The following is a 20773-nucleotide window of genomic DNA, read 5'->3' on the forward strand; positions in this document are numbered from 1 at the left end:
ATTCCAGGCCTTCAGATGCTGGGGTTTTTCCCTCCTCTGGCTTATGACCCTTCTAGAATCAGCTTCAGCTCTCCTCTTCCAGAAGTCTTCCCTTAGAGACATGGGTCTCGGTCTTCTGGTTCAGCCACCAGGTTGCATGTCTTAGTTTGTAAGGTTCTGGCTAAGTCTTTATTTACCAAACCCATGAGGGGAGGAAGCAAGACTGTACTATTCACTGGGGCATCCTCATAGCTTAGTTCCATGCCTAGCACACAGTAGGTACTAAATAAATACTCACTGAATGGACAGAGGGCAGAACATGGGCTTTGGAGTCCATCCCAGCATCCCTACTTTCTTGATGTGCAACCTTAAGCTCTCTGAGCCTCAGTTTTCTCATTTGTAAAATAATAATGATAATAATAGTTAACAGTGGTTGAGTGCTTACTATGTGCTAGGCACATGGTAATCACACCAACCCTCACTGAGCTACTTTTATTACATATGATATAGAGTAATAATAAGCACTCAAAAACAATAGCTGCTATTATTATTCTTATAAATTTCTTTGAGGAATTGACTTTGAATTTGGAAATGAATCATGAGACAATTCAGGGAAACCTTCCAGTCTCCCAAAATGCCAACAAGCCTCCATGCATCCATCCTACCTTGAGTCAGGGGACCCTGGCTGGGCTCTGCCATCAGGTAGGTGCATCTGTTTTGAGCCATGCAGGACACCGGAAGAAAGAAGAAAAAAAACAAATGTGTTTCTGATGGGAGGGGTCCTTGAGCAGTGGGAACCCCAGGGCCTGCACACTTCTAGGATTCTTTCTGCTCTCTGCCTCACGCTGACCGGGCACACAGATACGCACGCCCTTGCCCTTCCACACCTGAGGCTTCCAGACTTCTTTCCCCTGATGTTCCCTGGCTTGGGGCCACGCCCCCTCATGGAGCCCCGCCAGCCACAAGCCCACCGGGACTCAATCCCCCACCTCCTTCCTTCCTGTTCTCCCTCTCCACCAACTCTGTACACAGACAGGCTCCATTCCCGAATGGAGGGCTGGACGACACAGCCTCATGCTGGGAGACCTCAGCTTTGGCCATGTCATCTTATTCTTATATTCACAAAGTCTCTCAGTTACTACAGGCCTGAGTCCTAAACAAAACAGCGTCAAGGGGACTTCATGCCTGGTCTTCAACCTTCATCGGAGCCCTCTCTCCATCTACCCCAATCCTATTCAAGGTGCCCTCCTCCCCCGACCCTGTTGTCACTTGAGTGTAGCACTTGGGACACGCCAAGGCCTGAACGGTGCCCAGGACACAGTAGGCAGTTTTGTGATCAAATACATTTTGGAAATAATCAAGGGTTAATGACCATCACCCTCAGGCTGAATCTGGCCTGCAGACATGGTTTGCTTGGCTGGACTGTTTTAAAAAATCCTAAGAATGTCATTAGATGGGACATCTGCTCTCTAGCCCACACAGTCCTTATTATCTCATCCCAGGCCGTTTCGCTTATTGACTTTACCTGCCTGGATCCTGTGGGCAGCTAAGGTTTTCACCTCTGCAACTACACAAGGTATCCCCTTGGGGAGATGTGCAGTGCACATGAGCATATTAAAGGCTCTGAGAAGCCCAGCAGCACTGCAACCTGTTTCACTTTAAGAAACCCCGAATTCGTTTATCCAGAGAACCCATTCCCCTCCTCCCAGCAATATCCATTCAACATTCTATGGAACTCCTATTCTGGGCATTAGAACTTGAGAAATGCTATCATAATGTGGTCTCCCTCCCAAAGGGGGAACGATTTCATAGGAAATTCCCTAAGGATACAGACTTAAGGGGCACCAGACACGGTGGTGGTCCCTGGGCACCTGATCAGGCCTTGACCGTTACATGCATCATTCAGGACCTGATATGGTGTATTGGCCATCTCCTTAGTGAGACTGTAAGCTCTATGGGCAAAGGACTGAGTCAAAATTGCTTTTGTATTCCACTGCATCTGGTTAACGTTTGTGGAATAAATAAAGAACAGAAGTGTTGGAGGGGTTTGGAGAGCGGACTGGGCACTGCATAGACTCAGCCCTGGCTGGCCCATGGGCACACTGAGACACCAGGAGAAACAGCCACTGTGAGAATACCTGGGGCCACACGGCACTGGGAGACGGCTGCTGGTGCTGAGGCCCCATGTTGTTGAGGTGGATGCCACTGGGGGACAGGAGCGGCCGGTGGGGGAGCGCACTGCCGACCCTGTTCAGGTCCGAGCTTGCCGGGTCACCCATTCCTGTATCTGGAGGCCCCAGGTCCCCGTGGGAGCTCAGCATGGCCTGGGCCTGCCTGTCGCTTGGGTAAGTCTTGGGCTGACCGTCCTCAGGCTGCTGGTGCTGGGACAGGTGGCTCTGCTGGTACATGGGGTGGCCGTAGGGCTGCTGGGGCTCCTGGTAGTAGTACTGGGGCACGGAGCCCAGCTGAATCAGCTGGACAGCGTGCGCCTGCTCCGGGGTGTACTGGTGGGGGTCCCTGTGATAAGAAGGGGGCTGCAGGTGCATCTGTGGCTGCCGCGACTCTGGCAAATGCTGCATCATGGGTGAGGACTGGTAATACTGAGGTATCTGCATCGAACCCTGCCGCTGCTGCAGCTGCTGGGGCTGCGCTGGGCGAATCTGCTGCTGCTGCTGCGGCTGCATTTCTTGCACTGACATCCGCGGCTGCCCGGCTGGCTGCTGTTGCTGCTGCGGGTAATACTGGTGCTGCTGCAGCTGCTGCATGTGCTGGGACAGCATCTGGGGGGCCTGCAGTGACTGTCCTCCCTGCACTGGCATCTGGGCCAGTGGCTGCTGGTAGTCATAATACGGGTGCCCTTGGCTTGGGTGTGGCCCAACCTGAAGAGCGGGTTTGGACAGCCCGCCAGTGAAACCCGGGTGAGGCTGCTGGGGCACCTGCTGGTAGTGGGAAGGGAGAGCCGGTGCTGGGGTCTCCATGGGCTTCTGGGACAGCAACTGGCGGAGGGCGCTTTCAGGGGCTCCGTCCATCACCGCTGACTGGGTGTGCAGCACCTGGGCCATGTTGTTGACCTGAATTCGCAGGTTTTGGTTGGCAAACACCTGGGTGAAAGAGTCTAGCTTGTGCAGGACACCGCTGGTGAGCTTCTGGGTCCGGATCTCGCTGGCCTGGGAGTAGGTGTACTGGTAGCCATCGGTGGGCTCCGCCTGGGCTGGAGACCCCCACATCATGTTCGAGTTGGTCAGGTTGCCACGTAGCTGGACATGGTTTCCAGGCCCTGCATGGCCTGCCCACCCTCCCTGCCTTGAGGAGTCCACTTGGCCAAGCGTTTTGGAGCCAACAGGCAAGCCCAGACCATCCCGAGTGTCTTGAGGGAAGTGGGGGGAGATGGGTGATGCCTGAGGGGCATCCATTCCAGCCCCAGGGACTGTATTCCCATAGTTGTGGTTCAGCCCACCGTGGACGCCAAGTGGTGGCTGTTGGTAGAAAACGTTCTCACCACCGTGGGCCACGTGATTGGTCTTGTACAGTTGCTGATCCCCCATGGTGCCTGCTTCGATCGTGAACGTCCAGCCACAAAACCATAAAAAAAGATCAGTGACACAAACCCGAAAGGACTGAAACCCTGAGAAGCAGAGAGAAAGCGTCCACACTACTCCACGGCTGACATGTCCATGACTGTGGCTGGAGCCAGGTGTTCCTGTTGGCCTCTACCACGCATGTGCAGGGCGGGGGGTTTTACATCCTCACCCGGGCTGAGGTACGGACCAAACACCACCGTGGTGAAGAGATACTGCTCACACCTGCAAGACGAGATGCAAAGGACAGGAAAGGATTTACTTGGATGTTTTGCAATGAGCAACTGTATCTACCACAACCCATTATGGAAATAAACACAAAACAGGAGCCTGGATTAGAAATAGCCAGTTTCATACATGTCACTCTTTTACACTGATTCTGCAGATCCTGACCCCCATGTGAGATATGAACTCTCTTACTTTCAAGCCATTGCTCAACGGCTCATTAGTTCATTGATACGTTAATTCATTGTTTTGCTCACTGATTAGTTCATCCATTCTCCTGGAACCCTGCTACTGAAAGCCCAGCACTATTCTAGGTCCTGTAGGGGATATAAAGAAGTTTAAGACATTCATTAATCAATTCATCTGGTCAAAAAATTCTTATTAGACATAGACATCTACCAAGTGTAAGGCACAACGCTAGGAAATCATTAAGACATGGGCCATCTCTCAAGGAGCTTACGGTTAGAAAAGGCAATTGGCCACATGAATAACTACAGTACAAGGAGGAAAGAGACGCATGTAATAAAATGGTAAAAAATAACAGATAAGGAACTCATAGTCTGGAGAGTGTATTTCTAGCAGAAGAGCAGAACCGGAAACAGTTTCAAGGAAAAGCAGTACACGTGTCAGTACACAGCTACCTGCTTCCTTGGGGTCCCTGCTCAGGGAAACATCTGTGCACAGTGCTGACCAGCTGGTCGGAAGCGTATGATGTGGCCTGACTCAAAATAATAGGCTGAGCCAATCAGATTCCCTCTCTTAGAAACATGAACTAGGAAATTTTGAGTGACTGGTCTAGTCTGATTTGAAGCCATACAGGTTCCTCTGTGAACTTCAAACTGGGGTACGTCAACCCCAGGGAGTACACGAAGACTTTCCAAGCACTATACACACACATTCAAAGCTTTAAGAGAATCAATTTCCAGATCCTCAACTTCCATAAAAACCCTTTTCTAGAACTGATGGGTGACAGAATTGCAGGACATTTGGTCCTGTCCAAAACATCCATAAGACATTGGGTCCATAAGATATTTGGTCCACGTCAAGAGGTCCCTGAAATTTGGTCTTATCCAAAATGTCCATAAAGCATATTTGGCCCATGCCAAATGGTTTTGGACAGGACCAGATGTCTGCTAACCAGTGACAGAGGTGCTACACCTGCTCTTTCACAACAGCCCTCCTCCTTTACAAAAGAAAGACAAACTTCTTACTCATCCCATCCCAAATCTTAACTGGGCTTATGCCCCAGGGATAACTCCCCCAGCCGCCACACGAGAGGGCACAGAACATTGAAAGTGAGCAACACTAATAAATAAGTAGTAAATCTTCTTTGCAAGCTGGGTGGTTTCCAATTCTTTTTTTCATTAGGAAGGCCTAATAGAAGTAATTAAAATATAATTGTTAGTGATATATCACTATGTGATTTCTGGTACATAACTCAGAAGCAGATCAAGAACTGAGTAGACCCTGCTTTAATAAAACTTGTATTTTTATCTATTAGTTTATGTGAATGAGGGCTTTTCACTGTTTACATCTATATAAATGAAAAATGGAAATACAATCGACACTGATCCTTGTCTCATATCTCATGCAACAAATAGTATTCTTCCATGGATAAATAAAAAAACAGAAGAGATAACCTGGCACCAGCAAGATTCTATCTCTGGACCTGGGTGATAACTGCACGGGTGTGCTCCCTCTGTAATAACCTGAGCTGTACACTCAGACCTCGTCACATACATGCATGTATGTTATACGTCAATAAAAAAATTACTTAGCCAAAACATGGAAACAGCCTAAATGCCCATCAACAGATGAATGGATAAAGAAGATGTGGTACATATATACAATGGAATATTACTCAGCCATAAAAAAGCACAACATAATGCCATTTGCAGCAACACGGATACAACTAGGGATTATCATACTTAGTGAAGGAAGTCAGAAAGAGAAAGACAAACACCATATGATATCCCTTATATGTGGAATCTAAAATATGGCACAAATGAACCTATCTACAAAACAGAAACGGACTCACAGACATAGAGATCAGACTTGTGGTTGCCAAGGGGGGAGGCGGGGAGAGAGAGGGATGGACTGGGAATTTGGGGTTGGTAGATGCAAACTATTACATTGAGAGTGGATAAACAGCAAGGTCCTACTGTATAGCCCAGGGAACTATATCCAATCTCCTGGGATAAACCATAATGGAAAAGAATATTTTAAAAAGAATGTCTATGTGTGTAAAACTGAGTCACTCTGCTGTACAGCAGAGATTGGCAAAACACTGTAAATCAACTATACTTCAAACAAACAAACAACCCAAAAAAACTCCAAAAAGCAAACAAAAGAACAATGTATTTACATGAAAAAAAATTACTTTGAAAAGTCGCCAGCATCACCACCTAATGTACATTTTCAACGTAATTTTAGTTTTTATGTTTATTAATTATTTATCCAAATTAGAATATATTTTATGTTGTTTTGATTGCCTGCATACTATTAATAATCATAATTATATATCAAACACGAAGAAAATTTTAGTATTTAGAACTTTCTGATTTCAGGAAATTTAAAAAGTTTTAACTTCATATGAAATTGTTACAGAGAAATGTGACAGGGAAACAAACGACAGAGCTTTAAGCACAAAAACATATTACATATATTACATTAGGGTAAAATTCCACAGGGGAAGTGAAACAGAAGTAAAATTTCAAGGAGAAAAAGGAACACTGACTATTAACGAAGCGTGTGCTCATGCGTTTTTAAAATGGACGATGGTGGGTGTCAAATTCCTATGGTGTTTAGATTCCACTGGATACATTTAAAACAGTGATGTAATCGTTTTACTTAAAAATATCAATGTTTACAATGTACTGGAAATTGCATCTTTGGCAGACGTATGATAAAAAACGTAGATGTAAACTTAAAAATGCGTGAGAGGGTAAATGGTTTTACAAAATCCTTTTATGGGGGATTTTAAGCAGAAAGTTTGAAGACCCCTGCAGTAGGCCCCCTCCAACTGGGAGCAAGCCTGAGTTGGTCTCCGTCCCTTTTGGAATGACAAGAGAAGGAAATGGACAAATTCAGGGTGGGGGGGTTTGGCTTGGTGGAATGAATGCTGGAACAAGGGAAGCAGTGGGACGGGACAAAGGTTGGCCAAAGATGGCTGGGGACAAAGGTTGGCCAAAGATGGCTGGAGCAGATCCTGAAGGTGAAGTGATGTGGGGAGCCTTGAGGACTCCCAGTGACCACTCCCAGCTCAGAGGGCCTGAGCTCCTGATCAGCTGCCTACTCCACAGCTCCACTTTCAGGTTCAAAGCAAACTCATTATCACATCCCCTAAGTGGATGCTCCGCCATAGTCTCGCCCTCGATTCTTCCCTCTCTCTTAACCAACCACCACAACCCAGCAATTTACTTCCTAACGTTTTCTTAACTCCACCCATTTTTCTCTGGTTCCACTACTATCACCCTAGTCCAAGACACCGTATCTACCTTCTGCACTCTTCTGATTGGTCTCCCTGATTTCAGTCTTGTTCATTCTCCAGACAGCAGCAGCAGAATAAACTTTTCCAAACATAACTCTGCCCCCATCAACCCACTGTTTAAAACCCTTTCATGGCATCTTAGCAATCTTAAAGACCAAAACCATTAACAAGGCCGACAGGGCTCCGCGGGGTTTGTTCCCAGCCTCACTATGTGCCCCTCTTCTCCTTGCTCTCCAACACCTCCCCATCCCCACCCCCAGCCACTGTGGTCTCTCAGTTCCTTGAACCTGCCAAGCTGCCTCCCACGACAGGACCTTTGCACATGCCGGTCCCCCAATTTGGAGAGCGTTCCCCTTCCCCACTCCAACTCCTCATCCAGCCAAGTCCTGGGCAAACTTCAGCTCTCAGCCCAAACTATACTTTCTTGGAAAGTCTATCCTGACACCCACTCCTAAGGCTACATCAGGGTCATTTCTTTTATGTTCTCATAAAACCATATTTCTTTCCTTCAGACCACTCTTCTCAGCCTGTAATTGTACTTCCACCAGTGCAATTATTTGATAAATGGATCTTTCTTTTACTAGGGCAGGGACCAAGTCTGTTTTGACCTATGATTCTATTCTCCAAATCTACCATAATTCCCAGTATATGGTAGGCCCTTTGATAAGAATTTGTTGATGGAGTGGTAATATTGTTGAATGAATGAATCAATAAATGAAACATATAATAATGATCAAGTGTCCCAATGAATTGATATACAGAAAAAGATATTAAGCGTAGGTTGAGCAGATATTAAATTCTCATGAAGAATAGCTTGATTTTACCTGGGTCCTGATGGACAAATAGGGTTTACAGAGGTGAGGGGACCAGGAAGGGTATTTCAGCTGAGGGAACAGCATGCACTAAGGCATGGAGTCAGGTGCAGGGGTCCATGCTGGGGACCATGTCCTTGTCAGGAACTCACTGATGATCAGGCTGAATTTGTATGGTCAGGGATAAATTGTGAGGCCTTAAAATGATGTCCAACAGTGTTATCCTGTGGGTATTAGGCCAGGCCGCCTGGCTTAAACCTCGCCACTTAACCTTCCTCGAAAGCTTTGCACCAAGTCACTTCCCCCAGGAAGAACTACTTGTTGAAACTCATCAAACTCTGACCATGATCTGATTCTGTGTTCCTCCATCATGCCCCTGTGGGGGGAATGGAAGCTAGATAACTTTACTTCTGTTGACCTGTCTGCTTTGTTGTGTTCCCAAACTGCAGGGTGAGAGGGATTACTTTGTGTTCTGAGCTACAGGAATCTATTCTTTATTTGTTCATATTTTCAGAACTGGGAATGTAGTTTATTTATGAAGAACCCTAGAAAGTAGGGAACCCTAGGAAGTCAGAGGGGGGCTCCCAAAGTGTGGTTCCCAGGCCAGCAGCATATAACATCACCTGGGAACTTGTTGTAAATGCTGATTCTTGAGCCTCACCCAAACCCACTGAATCTTGGGGGTGGGGACCAGCAGTCTGTGTTTTTTTTTTTTTTTAAAGATTATTTTGATGTGAACCATTTTTAAAGTCTTTATTGAATTTGTTACAATACTGCTTCTGTTTTATGTTTTGGTTTTTTTGGCCACGAGGCATGTGGGATCTTAGCTCCCCGACCAGGGATCGAACCCGCACCCCCTGCATTGGAAGGCGAAGTCTCAACCACTGGACCGCCAGGGAAGTCCCGCAGTCTGTGTTTTAATGAGCCCTCCTGTTGAGTTTGATGCCCTCTCAAGTTGAAGGCTGCCTTAGAGGTCAACTCCCCACATTCAGAGGAACAAGCTGAGGCCCAGAGCTGTAACTGCTGGACCTAGAACAGTACCTGACTCACAGTAGTAGGCAATCAAGAGTCATATACTCCTGCCCTGCCACAGAGAACGGACTTGAGGACACAGCGGGGGAGTGGGACGCCGGGACAAAGTGAGAGTAGCATCAATATATATACACTACCGAATGTAAAACAGCTAGTGGGAAGCAGCAGCACAGCACAGGGAGATCAGCTCGGTGCTTTGTGACCACCTAGAGGGGTGGGATAGGGAGGGTGGGAGGGAGGCTCAACAGGGAGGGGATATGGGGATATATGTATGCATATGGCTGATTCACTTTGTTGTACAACAGAAACTAACACAGTATTGTGAAGCAATTATACTCCAATAAAGATTTATTAAAAAAAAAAAAAAAAGAATCATATACTGAATGAAAGAGAGGGAAAACGACCTCCCTAGGAAGATGTATGAAGGTAATAGCAAGACCATGTGCTACTTATTTTACATTAAATTTATGTATTTTTTGAATAGGTACTATATTCACATGGTTCAAAATTCAAAAGGTATAAAAGAGCATACAAAAGACTGAAAATCATCCTAAATAAATACTTGAAAATAAAGTGAAAAGTTAGAGCAAAAATTTTAAAACGGGTATCTGCCCAAAGTCTTCCTCTCAGCCTTGTCCCCAGATACCCAGCCCCCCTCCTGGGACAGTCGCTCAGGTTCCTGTATATTCTAAAGATATTTTATGCTCATACAAGAATGCTTGTACATACCCCCACCCCTACCCCCTTTACACAGGCAGTAGCACACAGTTCAGCATCTTGTCAAAAGGCTGTTTTAAACATATCATTTAAAACCTGGAAACTGTTCTTCTTGGTGGATTAGTCAACCCCACAGGACTGTTATAATACCAACTCAAGATTCATGTCTTTGTTATTTTTCTAATAAGGTAACTGCTTTGCTCATTATGTACAACACTTCCCATTGGGTAAATGGCACCAGGAGCTTTTTCATTCATGAACAACTTAACAGAACTACTGCTTTCACATTTCTTTGGTCAAGTCCTTCCTTATTAGAGCAAGACTCCAGGATTCTGGATTCAGTTCGACAAAAAAATTGTCTGCTCAGAATCTGAGATGCTCTCTCTGATCCCCCTGAAGCATTAGAGTCAAACGACCTGCTTCAGAGCCCATCTCCCCACTGTCTGTCCAGTCATTCCAAGGCAGGGACAGCATCCTACCCATCTTGGGTCCCCAGTGATTGAGACACAGCAGATGCTCAATAAACACTCATTGAGCTGAAATGCCAAGCCAGACAAATGAGACCCAAAGCACTTCACCCCTAGATTTCCATGCTTCTGACATGGACCAAGGGCCAGAATTTACTATTTTCACAGGGCCCTACAGTGCCAGGTTCATGGAATGCTGTACATAATAATAAGGCTCTACAAAGATGTTTTAGCAAAGGGCTTTTCTGTACAGGGCCAGCTAGTAAATATTTTCAGCTTTGCGGGCTAGCTAGTAAATATTTTCAGCTTTGCGGGCCATACGATGTCTGTCATAACTCTGCAGTTGCAGAGTGAAAGCAGCCATAAACAGTATATAAATGAATGGGTGTGGTCGTGTCCTAATAGAACTTTATTTATGGACACTGAAATTTGAATTTTATATAATTTTCACATGTCAAGAAATAGTGTTCTTTGTTTGATTTTTCTTCAACCATTTAAAGATGTAAAAAACCCTTCTGGGCTCACAGGCTGTACAAGGACAGTCGGGGGCTGGATTTGGTCCCAGCCATAGTATGTTGACCCCTGTTCTAGTGCATCAAAGTTCCTCTCCCCTCCCCCCGCACCCCCAGGGGCACCAGGAGACGGGGCACAGTCTGCAAGGAAGATATCTGTCCAAAAGGACCATCCTTTGAACCAGAGAGAGAGACGGGTGGGGGGAAGAGAGGAAGTTGACTTTGGCCAACGGCTCGGCAAGACTTGTTTGCTTATAATTCAGAAGGGTTAACACCCTGCTCCCGCCAGACCACCACTTCTTGTTTGGGGAAGAAAAACCAAAAAGATTTTCCTTTTTCTGACACTGGGCCGTCCTTCAGAGACTATATACACAATTCCCCAAGTGACTTGGCTTCGGTTTTCGTCAAGACTTCCTCTCAGGTCTGTCAAAGGAGTTTAACTTGGAGTCTCCTGGGATTCTGCTCCCCAAAAGAGGCTAAAGCCAAGGGCAGTTCTCCAAGACATGGGTTCATGATTCATGGTCTCCTTTATAGCAACGTTGTTGTTCTAAATGTTCTCTGATTAGTCTTCTAAATAAAGCCAGTGGGTGTTCCATAATCCAGTAACCCAATTACTGTGGACCAGTTCTGCCAATGCCGGCGATTAGCGCCGAAATCTTCCTCCACGTAGAGTGACTGGCGCATCCTTGTTCCTTCCCGCCCCACTGCTCCCTGCCCCGGGTCTCACGCTGACTCTCAGCCCCGGGTGGATTCCCAAGGCTTCCTTTGGACACCAAGAGACATTTATTTATTTCTCCATCTTTCAGTAGCACCCTGTAGCATCAATTGCTTCCTCCGAGCCCCAGGAACCAGGAAGAAGCCTGCCTCACAAATGGAGAGTTTGGACCTTGCTTCCTGGGGACAGCTCTCCACCAGGACAGGGAGATGGGAGCTATTTCACTTTCTGGTGTGCGGATCCTCAGTGACAGCGCTCTCTCCTCTGGGCCAGCAGTAGTTCTCTACCAGGGAATTAATTAACATCGTCTTCCCCCCGTGACTGCCACACACCGCTTCCCTCCCGCCCTAGCTGGCATGGAGCAGTGTGAATGATGCTGAGGACACAGGGGGAAGAGTAGGGGACTCAGGAGTCTAGGGTGGCTTCCTGGAGGAATGGTCTGAGTGGGCCCTATTGATATATTCCCGGATACAGTTTTTCAAAGCACCCGCCCTGACAAATGGCTAGGCCTGGGTGGGGAGATTAAGAATATGGGAGTAGCCAGAGGCTGACAAGAGGTCTGCAGAAAGAAGGGAGGACAATGGAGACACCTGAAGAAGTCACACGTGAGTCCCTGGGTGACCCGAATGCTGACTACTTCATAATCACAAGTTTCTCCTACGGAGTTGCTGCCAGGAGAATTTCAGGAGCAATGTGACCGTATCCTGAAGACCTACTTTGTGCCAGGAGATCTGACTAGGTCATGACGTCTGGCCTCAAAGCCCAGAGACTGGCAACTGTACCCGACCTTATCCTCTATATTCTTTCCTGCAAACTCACAAGGAGGACCTACTGTGCCAGGACTCTGCTAGGGGAGATGAAGACCCACAAACGTGTGTCTTGAGGCCTACAGTCTTGGGGGGCAGGTGCCAGGCTTCCTAAAGATCCATGAAATTTCACAAGGAGGAGGCGGAAGAAGGCCTGGCAGGGGGGTGAGGTCACACCACTCAGGAGGCACCGTGGGCAAATCCTTGCTGCTGGGGACTCAGGGAGGGTCTCAGCGGGGTGGCCAGCTGGAGTGGTTTGGGCCAGGGTTGCAGGGAGGATCCTCCGCTCCTGCCCCCAAGGACTTGAGGCTCAGGCCTTGTGAATCAGCACTTGGAACCAAGGAAAGGATCACCCTCCCTACAGCTGTCCTGGGCAGGGTAGGGCAGGGCAGGGCTGGGAGATTGGGGGGCTTCCCTCTGACACAGCCCCAGGGAGTGTGGGGTGAAGACGGAGGGGAAGGGGGTGGCTGGCGGGTAGATCTGGCCTCACTGGCTCCAGCCCCAGCATCAGGGCAAATTATAAACCTAAGAAAACGCAAGTCAAGCACCTGAGGGCTCTGCTCCTATCACTCAAGCCCCACACCCAGCACCCTGGGCCGAGCTGCCAGGAGGGCCTCCAGTGGGTCAGCAGCACAGACTGGCTTCCTCTGCAGGGGACGGGAGTGGGGCGGCCAGCACTGTGCCCTGGGACTGCATCCCCAGTGCTGCCCAGGATTCCAGGTAGGCTGTGTGGTTAGAGGATCAATTCCCAAATGCAGCAGCTGGCTTGGCTTTGGTCTGTGACCTTGAAGACATTAGACTGTACAAAAAACAAATGCCCCTTCTTTCTGGAAAGCAGCTCACAGTTCACTGGGTAACAAAGTCTGTGATGCTCCCTTGTGTGTGAAATAACTGCATGAAGGTTCCGTGCTCGGGTGTCTGTCAGTCTCTCTTGGCCCTTCTGTCTGCGGTTCAGATGGGAGGTACCCCGGGTTATGATGTCAGTGCCACACTTGGACATCCTGTCAACACAGGGCCCCATCCTGGGGCGATGCCATGGCCCTTCTGGCTCAGGGTTCTAAGACTTTGGGGGGAATTCTGGGAGTCAAGAAATAAGCCAGAAAGGAGGACCTCTGACGTCTGGGGCTGGAGGCCTTCCCACCGGCACTTCCTGAGTCACTCCCTCCTCCAGGCCCCTGTGGACCAGGTTTTGGCGGATCATCCTCACTCAGCCCCCACCTTCCCAGCGGGGGTGAACTCGCCAAGGGCAGCTGGAGGCCCCTCTTGCTCATCTCTGGGACCCAGCCTGTGCCTCACATCTGGCACTACGCTAAGCAAGCGTTTGCTGGAGGGAGCCAGAGGACCTCACAGCTCCCCTCACATCCCCCGTCGCCCTGGAGCCCCTGGACTGAGGTTTGACTCAGTGACTTGGCTGCCCCTGGCGATGTCTCCTTTGTCCTTGTGCCAAGTGAGGGAGGCCGGCCTTCTCAATCAGATGAGAGGGGCACGCTGAGCGAGCTCCCAGGGCCCGTGGGAAGTCGCTGAGGGAGGGGAAGCAAAGGGTGAACAGACCCAGGGATCGAATTGGGAAGACATGTTGCAGGAGACAAGCTGATGGGAGCTGTCGAGACCAGTTTTGTCAGGAGGGTCTTGTTCCAAATGATAGCAAGCACCAAGATTGAGGAAGAATGCCTGCTTTAATTTACGGATGCTTCTGGGAATTCAAGTATTATTACAGAAAAAAGTTGGAAGTGAACATTCACCTGAGATTCCCGCTGTTGAAGTTCTGTGTGCGATGGTGGGAGGACCACAGAGCTTGGCTTCCGTCTACCCAACAGCTACTGAGAAGCCTCAGGGAATCAAGAGGGTGTCTTGCCCTTTTCTGGGTTTGCTCCCTCCTCTGGTGATCCTTTATATCCCTCCTGGGAAGCCCCCAAGCCTGTCTGGACTCGCTCAAGACAGATATCCCATTGGTCATTGGCCCTCATCATCTCACTGCCTCAATTTCTTGCCAAAATAGCCTCCCTTGGCTGCTATAAGACAAGAGGGCTGAAGTGATGCATCCACCAGGGGCCCCGGCAGCTGAAGTGAGCGGGCAGACATGGGGCCCCTGGAGCCTGGGGGCCTCAGGGAAAGTGAGGACCAAGCCCTGGATGAAGGATCTGCAGGCCCAGACACGCGTCCTTCTGTTTGTGTGAAACGTCACTCCTCCAGGCTAGTCCTCAGACCAGAACCAGACCAGAACCTTGGGTGTTCTATTTTTCAACCAATGCTAGATTTTAAGCTCTATAGGAGCAGGACTGTCTTCATACCTCTGCTTCTACATCTCTCTCTCCCTTCTCCACTGTGCCACGAGCAGTGTTTGACTCAAAGCAGACCCACTCAGTGTTTATGGAATGCAGCCAACAAGTTTGTCAAACATCTCTTTCTCTTTTGCATTCACAGGTCACATCTAATTAACTGATGTATCTACAGTAACAAGGACAACGGGCACAAGTAGGTTTGGGAACATAGCTGATGCTCGCTCAGCCCCCGACCTCATTTGGGGAGTGGGTGCTACGTGTGTGGGTGTCTGGAAGAAGGTGGTGAGGTAGGAGTTGGTTAAAGACCCCTGTGTCTGCATGTGAATGTGCCTTGGGAGCTTTAATATACTACAAAAAAGCATGATGTCAAAAAATCTAAAAACAATAAATGCTGGAGAGGGTGTGGAGAAAAAGGAACCCTCTTGCACTGTTGGTGGGAATGTAAATTGATACAGCCACTATGGAGAACAGTATGGAGGTTCCTTAAAAAACTAAAAATAGAACTACCATACGACCCAGCAATCCCACTCCTGGGCATATACCCAGAGAAAACCATAATTCAAAAAGAGTCATGTACCACAATGTTCATTGCAGCTCTATTTACAATAGCCAGGACATGGAAGCAACCTAAGTGTCCACTGACAGATGAATGGATAAAGATGATGTGGTACATATATACAATGGAATATTACTCAGCCCTAAAAAGGAACAAAATTGAGTCATTTGATGAGACGTGGATGGATCTAGAGACTGTCATACAGAGTGAAGTAAGTCAGAAAGAGAAAAACAAATATCGTATATTAACTCATGTATGTGGAACCTAGAATAATGGTACAGATGAACTGGTTTGCAGGGCAGAAGTTGAGACACAGATGTAGAGAACAAACGTATGGACACCAAGGGGGGAAAACTGCGGTGGAGTGGGGACGGTGGTGTGCTGAATTGGGCGATTGGGATTGACATGTATACACTGATGTGTATAAAACTGATGACTAATAAGAACCTGCAGTATAAAAAAACAAACAAATAAAACAACTAATACTAAACTTTCTTTGGGTTATTTGTATGGAAATATGTTAATATAAATGTTTCAGACATTACATGAAATTTCTAAAAATCTCATATGTTCTGGTATAATGTTATGTCATAATTCTAGCATTACTTTAAAATGTATATCTCAGAAATAACTAAATTTCCTTGTCAATTGCATTATTATGAACTTTCATCAAATCTTTAACCGTGGTCATTTTTAAGCCTTTTGTCATTTACAGACAGTTCTGGGTGTACTCTGATGCTTTCGCAAAAATGTTCCTATAAAAGGGTTTCATCTTCAAGGAATTCATGGAAAAGACTCTGACAAGTACAGGTTTCTGGTAACTGACTGTACTGTTGAACTAAATGAATAAGCATTTTCAGAACTCTAATGGAAAACTGAAGAATTCATAAAAGTGCTAACAAAAGATCAAGATGAAAAAAAAAATTAATTACATGGGACTGAGTGAACTGATGAGGATGATTATTTTTGTGACTTTCTGCTTGAATAAAAAAAAAAATCCCACAAGGACTCAGAGGCAAAAAATATACAAATCAATTTTCACTGCAAAGTAAAGGAGCTGTTACAATGGAGGATTACTGGACTGAATGTCAATTATGACATAGTATAAGTGTGTTTCATGTTTGGTAATTGCAATCATTGTTGCTTTTGTTGTGGTCATCCATTTACAGTGCTTGGTGTCAGTTTATTTATCTCTTGTAAAAATAAAATACAGTGTGTGTGTGTGAAAAGAAAAAGATGTGGCACATATATACAATGGAATATTACTCAGCCATAAAAAGAAACGAAATTGAGTTATTTGTAGTGAGGTGGATGGACCGAGAGTCTGTCATACAAAGTGAAGTAAGTCAGAAAGAGAAAAACAAATACCATATGCTAACACATATATATGGAATCTAAAAAAAAAAAAATTGTTATGAAGAACCTAGGGGCAGGATGGGAATACAGACACAGATCTACTAGAGAATGGACTTGAGGACACGGGGACGGGGAAGGGTAAGCTGGGACAAAGTGAGAGAGTGGCATGGACATATATACACTATCAAATGTAAAACAGATAGCTAGTGTAGATAGAGCAGCCGCATAGCACAGGGATATCAGCTCAGTGCTTTGTGACCACCTAGAGGGGTGGGATAGGGAGGGTGGGAGGGAGGGAGATGCAAGAGGGACGAGATATAGGGATATATGTATATGTATAGCTGATTCACTTTGTTATAAAGCAGAAACTAACACACCATTGTAAAGCAATTATACTCCAATAAAGATGTTAAAAAAAAAAGAAAACAAAATGCATGATGCCACTGAATGACACCTTCCTGCACTGTTCTCTGTGCATTTCTTCTTGTTTTTTTTTTTTTGGCCACGCCGCATCGCTTGTGGGATCTTACTTCCCCGAACAGGGATTGAACCCGGGCCCACAGAAGTGAAAGCACTGAGTCCTAACCATTGGACCGCCAGGGAATTCTGTCTCTGTGCATTTCATGTGTTAGTTATGTGTCTTCAGGTCAGGCACAGACCCTCTGGGGGCCAAGAGCTGGATTCCCCATGGTGCTCAGAGCAGAGCTGGGTGGTGTAGGGCCTCGGTGAACATTTTCGGACATGAGTGGAACTCTTTTTTCCAAAGGCCTTTGAGGTAGGATTTCTGACAAAGCTGACATCTAGACATCACATTTTAGGAAAAGAATGAGGAAAGGCAGGTCTCTAAGATCTCCTTTAAGTGCCTGTTTAACCCCCGGAGGAGCTGTTCGGGATAGAAACCGTCAGCCTGAGCCCCCAGCTGCTCCTGGCTGAGCTGAACCCCCCAACAGTTTAGGGGGCATGTGGCACCCACTGCTTGCAAACGGGGGAAGAGGCCAAAGCCTATGACTTGAACCCAGAAAGCCTCTGTCTCAGCAGATAACTCTAATCTCCTTCACAGAGAACACCGGGGGACTATAGGTATTTACCACCTCCACTTCCTGACCCTCAAACAAACGTCCATCCCTCCCCCTGTGCTCTAACTCCTCCCTCTTCACTCAGCTTAAATACTGGAGAAACATGGGACCCCCAAGAGCTCACCTCCCACACTTCCAGTAGGCTATCGATTCCTGTTGCCCTCTCCTCTATAGCATTCCCTGACCATCTCCTCTCATCCCCACTGCCCGATCCATGGAACAGTCCTTTATAGCTGGTCCTGCCCCCTCCAGCCTACTGTCCACCCGGCAGCCCTGTCCACGCCACCCTTCTGCTTCAAACCACCCACGTGCCCTCTGCCCACAGGAGAAGCATCCAAAGAGCTCAGACTGGCACAAGGGGCCCCTCATGATTTGGTCTCACCTCCCATTCCAATGATTTACCCAACCATTCACCCATATACCCCCGGAGCGCCCCGCCTCCCACCCTTGGAGCCACACAGAGTCTCCAGAATACTGGTCCCTCTGCCTAAAACCCCTTTTTTCCCATTCTCCATCTTCTCAACCTACTAGTTCCTGTTCAAACTTATCTTTTATGAAGGCTTCCTTGATTCTCAGCCATTCAATGTAACGAGGTATTTACTGAGTGCCCACTATGTACCAGGGGACACCATGAGGGGGTTGTATGACATGGTGTCAGCTCTCATGGTGTCAGGGGCTTGCCGTCTGGGGTGGGGGGAGTGTCAGACAATGACAAATCTATGACCGCGATGAGTGGTTATAATAGAGGGCTGTGACCTCAGCAGAAAGGTCAGGGAAGGATCCTCTGCGGAAGTCATGGTGATACTGCAATCTGCAGGATGAGAAGCACTTAAATAGGGAAAATAGAGTGTGGAAAGCTGCCTCCCAGATAAAGTCAAGGATAGCACAGGCAAAGGCCCTGTGGCAGGTGGGAACACAGTGGACATAGGAACTAAGAGAAGGCCAGACTGGCCAGGATAGGAGCATGGCAATGAAAATGGAGAGGGGGCAGGGGCCAGACCACCCCAGGTTCTTGAAGGTAAGGAGTTTTATCTTTATACCAAGAGCAATGGGGAACAATTAAAGTGTTTGGATGTGTGTATGTGATGTATGATGTATGTATGTGTGTGTGTGTGCATGTACGCATGTGTGACTGATCAGACTTCCATTTTGAAAAGGCCACAGGATAGACCAGAGGTCGGCAAACGTTTTCTGTAAAAGGCCAGAAAGTATATGTTGCAGGGTTCACAGCCAGGAAGCAAAATCGAGGCTATGATGTAGACGCTTATATAATAAGAGAAAAAACAAATTTCTACAAACTTTTTGAGGGAACTCAAAATATAATAGTAATCGAGTACAATTTAATGTGAATAGATCTACTAATGAGAAGAATGGACTTATTTTTTTAGAGGGATAACGTTTTGCTTAATTGGGTTCAAAGTCAGTGCCCCGTATCATCAAATGTTTACATGCACAAACCATTTTTAGCTCACGGGCTGTACAAAATCAGGCAGTGGCTGGATTTGGCCCATGGGCCATAGTTTGTGGACCCCTGGTCAGAACAACGGACTGGAGGAGGGTGAGTGAGGACATGGGGAGCGGGACTCAACTTAGCGATGGTCCAGGCCAGGCAGCTTGGATGTGGGTGGTGATGGAGGGGCATGTGGGGGTGAAGCTGATAGGACTTAGTGATGAGATGGGCAGGGGGATGTGGGAGGGAGGAGTGTCAAGATGATGCCTAGATGCGCATCTGCGAAGACGGAGCACCACGAAAGCTGTTTCACTTTGAGACCTACAACAGGAGCTGTCACAGAGGCAGCTGGACCGAGGGCTCCAAGGCTCAAGAGAGGTTGGTGAGTCCCCTGACACAGGCAGTAAGTGAAGGCAGGGATGGGAGGAAGAATGCCTGGAGGGCAAGTGAGAATGGCAGGACTCACGCTGCGTGTCTTTTTTACACCACTTAGAGCACTGGTCCCAGCTGCTTTATCTGCATCCACCATCAAACTGGGACCTCTTCCAAGGAGTGCCTCATCAACTCTGTCTACTGCGGTCAGCATAATACAGGGCACCCACTGGGTGCTAAGGACACAAAAGAGGGAGAGAAAGAGAGGGGAAGGGGAGACCTTTTGCTTCCACAGGCTCACATGCAGAAGACCCCCCCCCTCAATTCACAATGGAAGCCCACTTCCCATTCCTACCCTAAGGGCTGACCATCTCCCTGGCTAACCTTCCACAGGAGCTGCTTTCCACAGGGGTCATGGGACCTTCCCCAAACACTTAAAATCATTCGAGTGTGTGCGCGCACACACACGTACACACAAATCTCCTCCCCGCCAACCTTTGCCACATGATTTGTGGTGATGATGTACTGACAACACGCTCATCAGCTGTCAGTTCAACATGTCTAAATATTATGTTCCCTCACCCAGAACATCATTTTTTTTTTAATTAAAAAAAAGTTAAGTGGCAATCCCACTCATAGCAAGGAGGGGAGAAAGGGAAAAAAAGCCACAGGTTAAAGAAAATCAATTTTTCTTTTTTTTCCCCTTTCTTTTTTTTCCTCTTTCCTTTTCCTGAGCAGAAGAGTGAGAAGCTCATGGCTCCTTTTCTCCAGCAGCCCTGGCACGAGGAAGTCAGTGCTGACATGGAGGGTGACCCGCCCTGGCGGCTGTGGGTGTGTTTGCCTGACATCAGTGGAGCTCAGAGCAGACCCGTCCCCCCGGGGCCACAGCCACGAATCCTCTGGCCCACGTGGAGTCTCTGGTAGGGACATTGAGGAGTTCATGGGAGGGCGTGCTTGTCCTCATGGCCAACACTAACATTCTGGAAAGCACTGGACAAAGCACCGACACCCACTATCTTACTCTGTCCCCACAACAAGCCGGTGAGGTCAGAATTGTTTTCTCCATTTGAAAGACGAGGAAATTCACATGCAGGGGAAGATGCACTCAAGGCCACACAATTGTGACAAAGGGTTAAACCTCCAGCCCTCTGATGCCAGGCTGAGGCTTCTCTGATACCGTGTGGTGTCCTTCATTCACCCGTCGCAGATCTGAGTAGCATGAAGCTACTTCCCCCTAGTTGGACCCCTGCAGCGCTCTCCACGTTCTGAAGGGTCAAGGAGAGCTGGCTTATACCCTGGTATAGACACGTCCTGGCCATCAGCTGCAGGCAGCCTTCAACCCTTTACA

General features: G+C 47.5%; 1 protein-coding gene across 11 annotated transcripts in view; it reads right to left on the minus strand.

Annotated features, from left to right (window-relative positions):
- Positions 1–20773, minus strand: part of TRERF1 (transcriptional regulating factor 1) — a 199987-nt gene that overhangs the window by 36579 nt on the left and 142635 nt on the right. For all 11 annotated transcript variants that reach the window (XM_068558691.1, XM_068558689.1, XM_068558688.1 and 8 more), the window contains 2 exons: positions 2118–3782; positions 645–691 (listed from right to left, as the gene is read on the minus strand). In XM_068558691.1, the coding sequence (XP_068414792.1) occupies positions 645–691; positions 2118–3524 (1454 nt within the window). In that variant the 5' untranslated portion in view covers positions 3525–3782. The remainder of the gene's footprint in view (positions 1–644; positions 692–2117; positions 3783–20773) is intronic.

The sequence above is a fragment of the Eschrichtius robustus genome, chromosome 12 (assembly GCF_028021215.1).
Source record: "Eschrichtius robustus isolate mEscRob2 chromosome 12, mEscRob2.pri, whole genome shotgun sequence".
Classification (NCBI taxonomy): domain Eukaryota; kingdom Metazoa; phylum Chordata; class Mammalia; order Artiodactyla; family Eschrichtiidae; genus Eschrichtius; species Eschrichtius robustus.